The sequence below is a fragment of the Bidens hawaiensis genome, unplaced genomic scaffold (genome assembly GCF_021521415.1).
Source record: "Bidens hawaiensis isolate Kalapana, Puna unplaced genomic scaffold, B.hawaiensis_p1.1 tig00000820_1, whole genome shotgun sequence".
Lineage (NCBI taxonomy): Eukaryota > Viridiplantae > Streptophyta > Magnoliopsida > Asterales > Asteraceae > Bidens > Bidens hawaiensis.
This window is the reverse complement of record NW_027491048.1, coordinates 743,473-756,155: the sequence shown is the minus strand read 5'-3', so window position 1 is coordinate 756,155 and position 12,683 is coordinate 743,473. Positions and strand designations below refer to the sequence as shown.

General features: G+C 38.5%; 3 protein-coding genes and 1 non-coding gene across 4 annotated transcripts; 3 read left to right on the top strand and 1 right to left on the bottom strand.

Moving 5' to 3' along the window:
• Positions 1 to 182: 182 nt before the first annotated feature.
• TRNAQ-CUG (transfer RNA glutamine (anticodon CUG)) lies at positions 183 to 254 on the bottom strand. Its single transcript has one exon. It is a non-coding gene; the product is annotated as a tRNA-Gln (tRNA).
• Positions 255 to 1,293: 1,039 nt separating this feature from the next.
• Positions 1,294 to 3,152, top strand: LOC143542013 (cytochrome P450 703A2-like). Its single transcript, XM_077034691.1, has one exon. It carries the CDS (start codon positions 1,565 to 1,567, stop codon positions 3,110 to 3,112), a length of 1,548 nt encoding a protein of 515 aa, XP_076890806.1. The 5' UTR covers positions 1,294 to 1,564; the 3' UTR covers positions 3,113 to 3,152.
• A 1,148-nt stretch (positions 3,153 to 4,300) lies between these two features.
• Positions 4,301 to 5,925, top strand: LOC143539519 (cyclic pyranopterin monophosphate synthase, mitochondrial-like). The gene is made up of 3 exons (XM_077032814.1): positions 4,301 to 4,368; positions 4,539 to 4,668; positions 5,335 to 5,925. The coding sequence occupies exons 2-3, from the start codon at positions 4,567 to 4,569 to the stop codon at positions 5,923 to 5,925; spliced, it is 693 nt and encodes a 230-aa protein (XP_076888929.1). The 5' UTR covers positions 4,301 to 4,368; positions 4,539 to 4,566.
• Positions 5,926 to 7,520: 1,595 nt separating this feature from the next.
• On the top strand, positions 7,521 to 12,663 carry LOC143542022 (E3 ubiquitin-protein ligase SINAT5-like). The gene is made up of 3 exons (XM_077034701.1): positions 7,521 to 7,860; positions 8,641 to 9,027; positions 12,206 to 12,663. The coding sequence occupies exons 1-3, from the start codon at positions 7,612 to 7,614 to the stop codon at positions 12,569 to 12,571; spliced, it is 1,002 nt and encodes a 333-aa protein (XP_076890816.1). The 5' UTR covers positions 7,521 to 7,611; the 3' UTR covers positions 12,572 to 12,663.
• The last annotated feature ends 20 nt before the right edge of the window (positions 12,664 to 12,683 follow it).

Genomic DNA, 12,683 nt, shown 5'->3' with positions numbered 1-12,683 from the left:
ACTTGGAAGTCGTAAACAGTTAATAAAATAATGTATAATCACATTAGTTAATATGTTTATTATATGGTTTTTTAGATAAATGGTGACTCAATAAAATAATTTTATGACGCCGTTGTGTAACATGATTTAAACTAAAGGGACTAAAATAAATTATCACAAAAGTTCAATAAAATAAAAAGAACAGGTTCTACCGAGACTTGAACTCGGGTTACTGGATTCAGAGTCCAATGTCCTAACCACTAGACCATAGAACCAACTTACACATCTGCTTATCAATAATGTATTTGTAGTCGCAAATTGAAAAACCAATAATATTATTTTTCTGATTTTCGACTGGTCGATTACCGTTATTTATATACAGTTATACACAAGTGTCTCTTTTGAGGATAATAAAGACTTTTTTTTCCAATAACATAAAAGGTAATTATAATTGTAAGGATATATCCATTCTAATAAGTAATTTCATGATGTTTTGAGAGTTAAGACGTTGTATGGTATGTGTGTGTTGTCATACTATGGTTGTCTTGCTCTTGCATCGTTATCATAATCGGTGCGTTTAGTAATGGCCGAATTGGTTGTGGCCCAGATTTTTGGAATCATTACATGGTGTATTCGGACCGGCTAGGCTTACTCGCTATATCTAAAAATTATTCGGAACTATTTCTATAAAATTTTGCGGTTAAAAATGCAAAAGCAATTTATGTGAAAGATGACATGCAGGACAACATAGACAAAACTACTAAGCAATTAGTAAACCACAACATAAGTTCAAATTCGATAAATTGTGATATTTACAATGAGAATCGTCCCCTTGAGTTTATTCTCATCGGTTCAAAACAAATCCTTACATTTCATTCTTAACGTTCCAAGATCCTCCAAAAAAAATTTTATCTTCAATATTCTTTAAAGTTAATTCTATAAACGCCACAAAAATACATTACTTATAATAACTAATTATGCATTTAACCACAAACCCGTATTAGATTATTTTCAACGTCTTGAGATGGACAAATTCAGACCGACGTGAAGGACAGATAGATGAAGGAAGACGGGGGACACTAGCATAACAAGGAGAGAGAGTGGAATCTTTCTTCACAAGCGGGTTAAAGCGAGAAATGTGAGGGGGGAGATAATGAGAGGGTCGCATGTGACCCTTCTCATGAGGAGAAGAGAAGTACACGTTCTTCGTTTGCAGCGTTAGAGAGGGTCTATTACTTGTCTATTACTTGTATTAAGATTCTATGGACCACTTATTCATATGTATCTAAGAACCACTTACTATCATGAAATAAATTACAAAAAGGACTATATTTATGTAGAATATGATAGCCTTTATGAACAACTTGTAACATAATCATATATGAAAACTAAATCAAACTAATAAAGATAATGACAAGTAAGTTCTAATAAAAATAGTATTATCTTCTAGTATGTAAAGAAGGTGGTGTAACCAATCCACACCTAACTCCAAACCTAGAAACAAGCAAATAAACCTTAACATGCAAATTTTGTGTAAAAGTTTACCTTAAATTGTTGTTATCTTTCTCTTGGTAAAGCAAAAAAAATGATGGACCTCCAACCTCTAGCATATGTCATTCTCCTTGCATTTTTTGTTTCAAAAATTATATCATTATGGGTCACTAGAGAAACGAGTCTAAGACTCCCACCAGGTCCCCCGAGGTGGCCCATAGTTGGAAATCTTCTTCAACTAGGGCCACTGCCTCACAGGGACCTGGCTTCCTTTTGTGAACGTTATGGGCCGTTGGTCTATCTTCGTTTAGGGAAAGTGGACGCCATCACCACTAACGACCCTCACATCATCCGTGAGATACTTCTTAAACAAGATGACGTTTTTGCATCCCGACCGCAAACCCTAGCTGCGGTTCACCTAGCTTACAACTGCGGTGATGTGGCACTCGCACCTTTCGGCCCTCGTTGGAAATGGATGCGACGAATATGCATGGAACAACTTCTTACAACAAAGAGACTCGAATCGTTCGCGAAGCAACGCGCGTCCGAAGCCCAACATTTGGTACAAGATGTATGGGCTTTGTCTCAAGCCCATGACCCAATTAACCTAAGAGAGGTTTTGGGTGCATTTTCTATGAACAATGTGACCCGAATGTTGTTAGGTAAACAATACTTCGGGTCGGGCTCAACCGGCCCGAAAGAGGCCTTGGAGTTTATGCACATAACCCATGAACTCTTTTGGCTTCTAGGCTTGATCTATTTAGGCGATTACTTACCATTTTGGAGATGGTTCGACCCGTATGGCTGCGAGAAAAAAATGCGACAAGTAGAGAAACGTGTCGACGATTTTCACACGAAAATCATCAAAGAACATAGGCGACGAAAGATGAGTTCGGAACAAGATGATGATGGAATTATTGACTTTGTTGATGTGTTATTATCTTTACCAGGTGAAGATGGTAAAGAACATATGGATGATACGCAAATAAAAGCTTTAGTTCAAGATATGATAGCTGCAGCAACAGACACATCAGCGGTGACTAATGAGTGGGCCATGGCTGAAGTAATCAAACATCCACATGTTCTTAGAAAAATCCAAGACGAGCTCGACAGCGTCGTGGGCCCGGACCGTATGGTGTCCGAGTCAGACTTGTCAAGTCTAAACTACCTACGATGCGTGGTTCGCGAAACCTTTAGAATGCACCCTGCGGGACCATTTATGATCCCGCACGAGTCACTACGTGCCACGGAGATTAATGGTTATTACATTCCAGCCAAGACACGTGTCTTTATTAACACACATGGGCTTGGGCGGAACAATGCCATCTGGGATGACATAAATGTGTTCCGCCCAGAAAGGCATCTGACTAGTGACGGATCTCGAGTGGAGATAAGTCATGGGGATGATTTCAAAATTTTACCGTTTAGTGCGGGAAAGAGGAAGTGTCCGGGTGCGCCACTTGGCGTAACGCTTGTGCTAATGGCGTTGGCTCGGCTTTTTCATAGCTTTGATTGGAGTCCACCTGATGGAGTGAAATGTGAGGATATTGATACTGAAGAAGTGTATGGAATGACAATGCCTAAAGCCAAACCGTTAATGGCTGTTGCAAGGCCTCGTTTAGCAAGTCATATGTATAAGTAATAAATAAAAAAGGTTGAAAACTAAAAGGAAAATGAATTACAATTGTAACGATCACATAAATAAGATTAGTATGAAAAATAATGAATTTACTATCTAAATATTCTTGAATTTCCATATTTTTATATACATAAATGATAAATATATTTATGGTACTTATGATAGACCTACATAATTGGATCAACCTTTAGTTCTAAAGTGTAAATGCACTAACAATTTTCTTTTGGCTGAAAAGAATTAATGATAACCAAAGGGAAGAGTGTTATTAACCATATTTGAAAGATACATGAGAATTGAAACTTTGAGAGCGTTTTTGAGATTTAAGGCAACATCGAGCACTTTTTAGTGTTGTCAATAAACTAACACATCCGGTATTTACAGTAACCTCATGTGGTAAAAGGGTAAAATAATACTCAAAAAACCAATCCTAAGATAAGACTGCTTGTTATGGGGGGCTTTAAAACCTCTGTTCAAGCGTCGTGTCCCTGCCATATAGGCAGTGGAGGCTTTAAAGCTCAATTCTCTTAAAGCGCGTTACCATTTAACTTAAATTATATTTTTTTAAGTCTAATTCAGCTACACTTGAAAACATGAGCTGCCCCACCACTATCCCCTTTGACAACCGACAACACATTGCAGCCCACCGTTTTACTGCCCCCCCCCCCCTGCCGCACTTTAATGGCCAACAACGAGGGGTCTAATACTCATAACACAGTTTGAAAAAGACTTGATTATAATATAGACGTACAAAAAACCCGGTGTCTGGGTCTACTAAACCAGTTTCTAAGTTCTAACACAACTCACTTCATAAAAACACCGTGGTTTGGGAAAACCAGTTTGAACCTTACTCAAACCGTCAGGTTGTAGTTACATAACTTCATTCACTGGAATTGGTTTTGGACCAAACCCGGTTTGTTAAACGTTTAAAAAACTGTTTTATTTCCCAAACCAGTTTATAACCCTAACCAAATCGATCTCGTAGGTTCAAACATTTTTTCTTCTAAATTGGTTTATAACCCGAACCATTATTTTACAAACCGATTTTTATTACCTATTAACCAATCCGGTTCGATATATACCCCGAATCGGTTTCCTCCTAAACCGATTTTGTACACCTCTAGATCAAAAAATAAATCCCCATTTCTAACATGTTGAACCGGTGACTGCACCCGGTTTATAAGAAGTGTTGATTCGAATGAACGCTAAGCAGATTTAGAACAAACAATAATCTAGTTTACTCTTATAAAATTGCTTAATTGGTGAGTCAATCTAGTGAAATATATATTCATTTTCAGTGACTTGGTTTAATGCACTCCAGGTGTTTGTTAAAATGCCTAAATGAAAATGAGCATAAAAAATGTTCTTGATTGTGTTTTTTAGTTTCATTAGATGTGTTTAGTAACTCATATTCACTTGAACTTTTGTAAAGGTGACTCCAAGGGAGCTGTATTGTTGCCATGTTTCGTCGGCTCGCGGTATCGGTGTTACCTAAATCAAGAAGGTTGTTTTGTAATAACAGTAGCCATGATCTTGCCAGCACTATAGCTGAGCTTAACAAGGTATGCATCAAGTTTACTTTTTGTCACTTTTACAGTTAAATATGGTTTGTTTGTTTGTTTCACTGACATTGTATATACAAAGATACAATCTTGTACAACTCGCTAGACGGGCAGTGGGGTACCGACTAGCGATTAATAGGGATCATCGGATTGGAATTTTATATGTAAATTTTCAAAATAATATATGTACACACAAAATTTTTCAAAATTGTATATATCATTTGTCAAACATATTAATTGGTTAATCGGATTGGATTAATAAATATAATTTTTCGAATACTTTAAAATTTTGGCAAGTTTTAACAGATTTTGACCAAACTTTGAACAGTTGGGGCCGATTTGGACCAGCTTTGACCGACTATCGATTATTGAGTCCGAGTTTTTTGAAAAATAATTTTTCCGGGGAAAGTAAATTGTCGAAAAACTTGTTTTTCAAAAATAAATAAATAAAACTCGTCCCGACAAATTTTTAACTCCTAAATACTCGTCCCGGCCAATTTTGTAAAAAAAAACTCGTTGACTTTAACAATCTAGTCAGTCCGAGCATATTGTGATGAAAATTTTGGGAATATGTTATAAAATGGGGACAAAACTCGAAACTTTCTTCTAAAAATGAACATTTTCGGAATTTACCCTTTTTACAACTCGGTTTATCTTGGCTTTCAGGAGATGGAGTTTGTGTTTGGTGAAGCTCCACCTACAAGTCTTACCGGTTCAAGTGAAAGCCAACGCGTTTCACAAGATTCCGAGTTAATATCAACCGATAATATAAAAAATGAATCCAAATTGACCCATGTCAGTGTCAAAGGTGAAGCCCAAATGGTGGATGTTTCTCACAAAGATATCAGCAAGAGAGTTGCAATTGCTAGCTGCAAGGTTATTTTGGGAAAAAAGGTATTTGATTTAGTTTCAGCCAATCAGGTTGCAAAGGGGGATGTTCTTAGTGTGGCAAAGTTAGCTGGAATAACAGGAGCAAAGCAGACTAGTAACCTTATCCCACTATGTCACAATATTAATTTAACGCATGTTCGGGTTGATTTGAGATTAAACCCTGATGATTATTACGTTGAGATAGAAGGGGAGGTTGCTTCGACTGGGAAAACTGGGGTCGAGATGGAAGCGATGACAGCTGTCACGCTTGCTGGCTTGACAGTGTATGATATGTGTAAGGCTGCTTCGAAGGGTATTCGGATTACAGATGTGCGTTTGGAACATAAAGTTGGAGGGAAGAGTGGTGATTGGTCCAGGAAGAAATGATGATCAGGAAGATTTGCTCCAAATTGTGCAAAGTTGATTGATGAACTAAACTTTGCTGGTATAATTTTCTTGTTTCATGGCTACTTTTGAAATGCTGGTTTCATGTTTCTGTTTTTCCTGAAATTATACTACTATATATTTTTTTTTATTAAGTGATTTAAAAAGTCATGTATTTGAACTCGTTTTGAGTTGTTAACTAATTGATAGTTTTAAATAACATGAATAATATATGTGATTGGTGTAACTACTAACTAGTACACTTAACACCACAAATATCATATATCTAGATTTTCAAGGCGAATATGTTGTACCGTGTGAGTCTGTGAGAGATTGATGTTGTTTTCATATAGTAAACCTATAAACAGAAATTTTCTCCTCTCTCACACGCTATAACATATCCACTTGGTACTTGCACTTTATTACGTGTATCTCATCTGTTACCCAATGTTTTAAAAACCAGATTAGCCGTGAACACGTGACTCTCTTGGACAATTTGTTTTGTTGTATCGAACACAATGAAGACTATAGACTATAGAGATGTTGTGATTGATGGCCTAGAAGGCTAGAAATTATCTTCAACCTTATTGCTTATAACTTTAACCAATTTACATAACTTACATAAAAGTGAATAGTAAAATAATTTTCTATAAGATAAAAAAAAAAAGCAATAAGTAAAATGTCACATTTTTGGTCATAATGTTATGATGTTAACCTAGATATAGAAACAATATGAAAAAGAATTTATTGTCTTACATACCAAATACATCCACAAAAAAATTGAAGTCTTCCTCTTCCCAACTGTATCTGCATTGTTATTATTATCCTCCTACATTTTGAACATAACTTACAAAAATATCTATAACCCAACCCTGTCCACTGATCTCATTTTTTCCATCTCCCACAACAAAAATAATTTACATAAAATAAATAAAAATAATAAATAAAACCCAAATAACAAAAACCTATCAAGAAAAGAAAAGCACCTTCTTTGCCCCTTCCTTCAACCTTCCTCTCCCCCCTGGTTATGGATTCATCATCTTTATCCTAATAATATGAGTGGGAAAACAAAAGCTTTTCTATTTCTTCAAAGCCCACATAATCTTTATCAAGATTCATCATCTTTAACCTAGTTTGGAGGGAAAACACAAAAGCTTTTTAATTTCTTCAAGATTTACAAAACCCACATAATCTTGGTCAAGATTCATCATTTTAAACCCAATTTTGAGGGGGAAAAACAAAAGCTTTTTAATTTCTTCAAGATCAACAAAACCCACAAAATCTTGATCAAGATTATAATTTTAACCCAATTTTGGAGGCAAAAGAAAAATAATAATAAAAGCTTATTAATTTCTTGAAAATCAAACAAAACCCACAAATCTTGATCAAGATTCATCATTTTTAACCCAATTTGGAGGCAAAAAAACAAAAGCTTTTTAATTTCTTGAAAATCAAACAAAACCCATAAAATCTTGATCATGATTCATCGTTTTTAATCTAAATTTGAAAAGAAAAAACAAAAGCTTATTAATTTCTTGAAAACCAAACAAAACCCACAAAATATTGATCAAGATTCATCATATTAACCCAATTTTGGAGGCAAGAAAAACAAAAGCTTTTGAATTTCTTGAAAATCAAACAAAACCCACAAAATCTTGATCAAGATTCAAACTTTTTGTATACCCAAAAATGGATATTGATAACATTGAATGTGTTTCAACCTCTGATGTATTGGATGAAGATATCCCACGTCATCATCATCGCCATAGTCATAATCATAATCATCATCGTCAAAAGAATCCACAGGTCCCCAAAAGTCATAATAATGTTAATAATAATGTTGTTGTTCCGTTGGCGATTATTAACCCGACAACCAGTGTTCATGAGCTTCTTGAATGCCCTGTTTGTACCAATTCAATGTACCCTCCAATTCATCAGGTTTGTGTGTTTGTTATTAAATTTTTAATTTTATTGATGTTATTAAATTGCGTTGACTTTGGATTTGACCAATGTTGATTGAGATTTATATGTTGAAACTGGAATCATATGACATGATACATGGTCTTATTCTTCGGATTCGGACTTTGTGTGATTTGGGGTTATAGGTTTTTTTGTTTTGACTCTTTGGTCAAACAATTTAGGGGTGTAAACGAGCCAAGCCCAAGCTCGAGCTTGGCTTGTGAGTCGGTTTTTCAAGCTCGAGTTCGGCTCATTTATTATTTGTTAACTAATCCATATACGTTTTTAGTTATTTTTATTTATTTTGAGAAAACCTTTAACACGCCTAAGCTCGGCTCGAGCTCATATGCAGTACCTTAAACGATGTAAAGCTCTGCTCGAGCTCAGGTGTGAAATGTGAAATTAATACATAGTCATCCAAAATAGTTAAAACTCAATAATACACTCGAAGAGCCTAAATGATCTTCCCATACAAGGCTCAAGCTTGTGCTCAAGCTTGTGCTCGATAAGAATCGGCTCATTTCGAGCTTTCTTATCGATCTGATCTCGAGTAGCTCGCGAGCGGCTCGTCTCGTTTGCATCCCTAAAACATATTTTGATCAAATTAAAAATAGTGTGAAGTTTGTCGCTAGTTTTCTTTGAAACCATTGTGACAGATTTTATGTTAAAATCTTTGGTTTGACTTCAAAAGTCAACTGCATGGCTGCATCTAATCATCTATGGTAATTTTTATACTCTTTTATTTGTAATATTGTGCAGTGTCACAACGGGCACACAATCTGTTCCACGTGTAAGACGCGTGTACACAACAGGTGTCCAACATGTCGACAAGAACTCGGGGACATAAGGTGCCTTGCTTTGGAAAAGGTGGCCGAATCACTCGAGTTTCCGTGCAAACACTTCTCGCTCGGGTGCCCCGGGATCTTTCAGTACTATAATAAGCTGAAACATGAGGCTGTTTGCAACTTTAGACCGTACAACTGTCCGTATGCTGGATCAGAGTGCTCGATTGTTGGCGATATCCCCTTTTTAGTTTCCCATTTGAAAGATGATCATAAAGTAGACATGCACTCCGGATACACTTTCAACCACCGTTACGTTAAGTCCAATCCACGCGAAGTTGAAAATGCCACGTGGATGCTTACGGTTAGTATGCATTTTCTGCTATCTGACTTTGGTCAAACACTCAAACCTCTTCGTATAATCATGCAAAACGAAACAAAATCATATATGTCCCTACAAAATAGTTAAATTATCAGATATACCCAATTCATTAAAAACAATTTAATAAATGACCATTTTACCCTTATTTTTTTATTTTTATGTTTAAAGCTTTAAAATTTCGTATATGCCCATTTTTAACTTCAAGATTTTTTATTTACCCATTTTAGCTTAAATTTTTATTACTCATTTTAACTTCAATTTTTTTCAATCATGTGACTCTCTGAGTCTCTGGTTCGCGTTAGATTGCTTATCATTCGATTATCCGCCGTCGAGAGAAAAAAAGAGGAGAGACGACGGTTCAGCCTGCTTGCTTATTGTCAATGTCGATCAAACTCCAGATAGAAAAATAGGGTTTGAACAAATATAGTGGGAAGTGTAGAATGGTCATTAAGTAAAATTTTGTTATTGTCGAAGCACGAAATGAATCCGACCTGATCCAAGACGATGTTTCCACGGATTTTCGAGATGAACGAACCACGTCTTGATCTTCTTCTTCGGCTGCTTGAGACCTGCGATGGCTTTTTGGGGGTGTGGAGGTGACTGCTAAGAAATCCTGAGGATCTCTTGTTTACAGACACAAAAAAGTGGTGGTGGCTCTTATTGAGCATGACCCATAATAAGGAGGTGGAGACCTCCTTATATAGAGTCTCATGGCCACCATCATGGTACCCTAATGGGCCTAGCCCAGTTAGGGTTACCTCCACAAAACCCCCTCAGCCCAATAACATTGTATTAGTCCATATAATAAAATAAGCCAAACATGATAAATTTAGGGTCGTAAAACCGGGTTTAGTACCATACCCCTACAAGCCCCCCCAAGTCCAGTGTTGCTCCTGGACGCGCAAGCGTCTAGGTGGAGCGCTGGACTTTATGAGGTGTGTTAGGCTATGAGGCGGTTTTTTCCCTGTTCTTTGGCCTTGTCTTTATTGTCTTTGAGTTTTGGGAGGTTTTCTTCATGATGGTTACGAGCTGTAAAAATAATGAAGCTTGCGCGTGAGGCGGCTTACGAGCTATAATAATAGAGCCTGCGCGAGTTGCGGCTTACGAGCTATAATAATAATGAAGCTTGCGCGTGAGGCGACTTACGAGCTATGAGAATAATAATGAAGCTTGCGCGAGAGGCGACTTACGAGCTATAAGAATAATAAAGCTTGCGCGTGAGGCGACTTACGAGCTATAAGAATAATAACAGCTTGCGCGCGAGGCGTCTTATGAGCTGTATGAATAATAACAACCTGCGCGCGAGGCGTCTTATGAGCTGTATGAATAATAAAAGCCTGCGCGCGAGGCGACTTACGAGCTATAATAATAATGGAGCCTGCGCGAGTTGCGGCTTACGAGCTATGATAATAATGAAGCTTGCGCGTGAGGCGACTTACGAGCTATAATAATAATGGAGCCTGCGCGTGAGGCGACTTACGAGCTATAATAATAATGGAGCCTGCGCGCAAGGCGACTTATGAGCTGTAATAATAATGAAGCTGGCGCGTGAGGCGACTTATGAGCTATAAGAATAATGACAGCTTGCGCGAGGCGTCTTATGAGCTGTATGAATAATAAAAGCCTGCGCGCGAGGCGACTTACGAGCTATAATAATAATGAAGCCTGCGCGAGTTGCGGCTTACGAGCTATAACAATAATAACAGCTTGCGCGCGAGGCGTCTTATGAGCTGTGAGAATAATAACAGCTTGCGCGCGAGGCGTCTTATGAGCTATAATAATAGTGGAGCTTGCGCGTGAGGCGGCTTACGAGCTACTTTATGTCCCGCGCCACGCGCAGATGTTGCATGCGCGTGCGCGTAGACTTTGGTTTTGTGTTATGCGCCACGCGCAGATGTTGCATGCGCGTGCGCGTAGACTGTGATATGTGTGAGCATGTGATGCGTAAGCATGAGTAATATGTGTGAGCATATGTGATGCGTGAGCATATGGTATGAGGATTCCCAACCTTTAAGTTTGGCGCGTAGCCACATGGGATATTATGAGGATTCCCAACCTTGAAGTTTGGCGCGTAGCCATATGGGATATTATGAGGATTCCCAACCTTGAAGTTTGGCGCGTAGCCATATGGGATATTATGAGGATTCCCAACCTTGAAGTTTGGCGCGAGGCCTGATGCGCGGATGCACGGCGATGGAGTGGTGACTCGTGAGTGCGCGTGCATGACGGAGGTCTTTTGCGCGAAACCCAGATGGTGGTTTCCGCGGCGGCACATGCACGGCTGCGGAGTGAGAAATCGCGGGCGCGCGTACATGGCGGCGGAAGTCTGGTAATTTCTGGATCTGCAATTTTAGAGTCAGATCTGCAACTTTAGACCTAAAATCCAGGTCTGTAATCTAGATCTAGATCTGTAAATCAGATCTGGATAGATCTGAAGCTCGGAGCAGATTTAAAACCATCACAGATCCGGAGACTTGATCATTCGAGTCCGGCAGTTTCTTTTCGCACAGATCTGGAAGCCTCTTTTAGATCTATGGATCTTTTTGAGCTATAATAGAACAAGCTTTGAAGCCTTTTTCTGTAAACTTCCAGATCTGGGTTTTTCCTGGGAGAGATCTGACAGCCGAGATGAAGATCGAAGGGTGGTTCGTTGCCGTCCCACGGATGGCGCCAATGTCGAAGCACGAAATGAATCCGACCTGATCCAAGACGATGTTTCCACGGATTTTCGAGATGAACGAACCACGTCTTGATCTTCTTCTTCGGCTGCTTGAGACCAGCGATGGCTTTTTGGGGGTGTGGAGGTGACTGCTAAGAAATCCTGAGGATCTCTTGTTTACAGACACAAAAAAGTGGTGGTGGCTCTTATTGAGCATGACCCATAATAAGGAGGTGGAGACCTCCTTATATAGAGTCTCATGGCCACCATCATGGTACCCTAATGGGCCTAGCCCAGTTAGGGTTACCTCCACAAAACCCCCTCAGCCCAATAACATTGTATTAGTCCATATAATAAAATAAGCCAAACATGATAAATTTAGGGTCGTAAAACCGGGTTTAGTACCATACCCCTACAGTTATGATTGTGTATATATGATATTTTAGTTTTAGTTGGGATATATATATGAAAATTTTCAAATTTTCAACTTTATGTATACAGGTGTTCAACTGCTACGGTCAGTATTTTTGTCTCCACTTTGAGGCGTTCCAGCTCAGCATGGCTCCGGTCTACATGGTGTTTCTGCGGTTCATGGGTGACGAAAACGACGCACGGAATTACCGTTACAGTTTGGAGGTTGGTGGGAATGGTAGAAAGCTTATATGGGAGGGTACCCCTAGAAGCATAAGGGATGGTCATAGGAAAGTTAGGGACAGTCATGATGGGCTAATAATACAAAGAAATATGGCTCTCTTTTTCTTAGGGGGAGATAGGAAAGAACTCAAGTTGCGGGTCACGGGTCGGATATGGAAAGAACCGCCTAACTCGGATGGTAGTAATGTTTGTATCCCAAATCTGTGTAGTTAAACTTGCACGTCTTGTTTTGTGGGACTTGTGTAATTTGGACCGGCCCGTAGATGCAGTCGAAAGAGAATAGTCAAGGAGGTGTTTTTTTCGTATTTGTGTTGAAATATTCGGG

Coding starts and splice junctions, on each gene's coding strand:
- LOC143542013 (XM_077034691.1), top strand. CDS start 1,565: ATGATGGACCTCCAACCTCTAGCATATGTCATTCTCCTTGCATTTTTT.
- LOC143539519 (XM_077032814.1), top strand. CDS start 4,567: ATGTTTCGTCGGCTCGCGGTATCGGTGTTACCTAAATCAAGAAGGTTG. Junction 4,669..5,334: donor CTATAGCTGAGCTTAACAAG/GTATGCATCAAG, acceptor CTTGGCTTTCAG/GAGATGGAGTTTGTGTTTGG.
- LOC143542022 (XM_077034701.1), top strand. CDS start 7,612: ATGGATATTGATAACATTGAATGTGTTTCAACCTCTGATGTATTGGAT. Junction 7,861..8,640: donor TGTACCCTCCAATTCATCAG/GTTTGTGTGTTT, acceptor AATATTGTGCAG/TGTCACAACGGGCACACAAT. Junction 9,028..12,205: donor ATGCCACGTGGATGCTTACG/GTTAGTATGCAT, acceptor TTATGTATACAG/GTGTTCAACTGCTACGGTCA.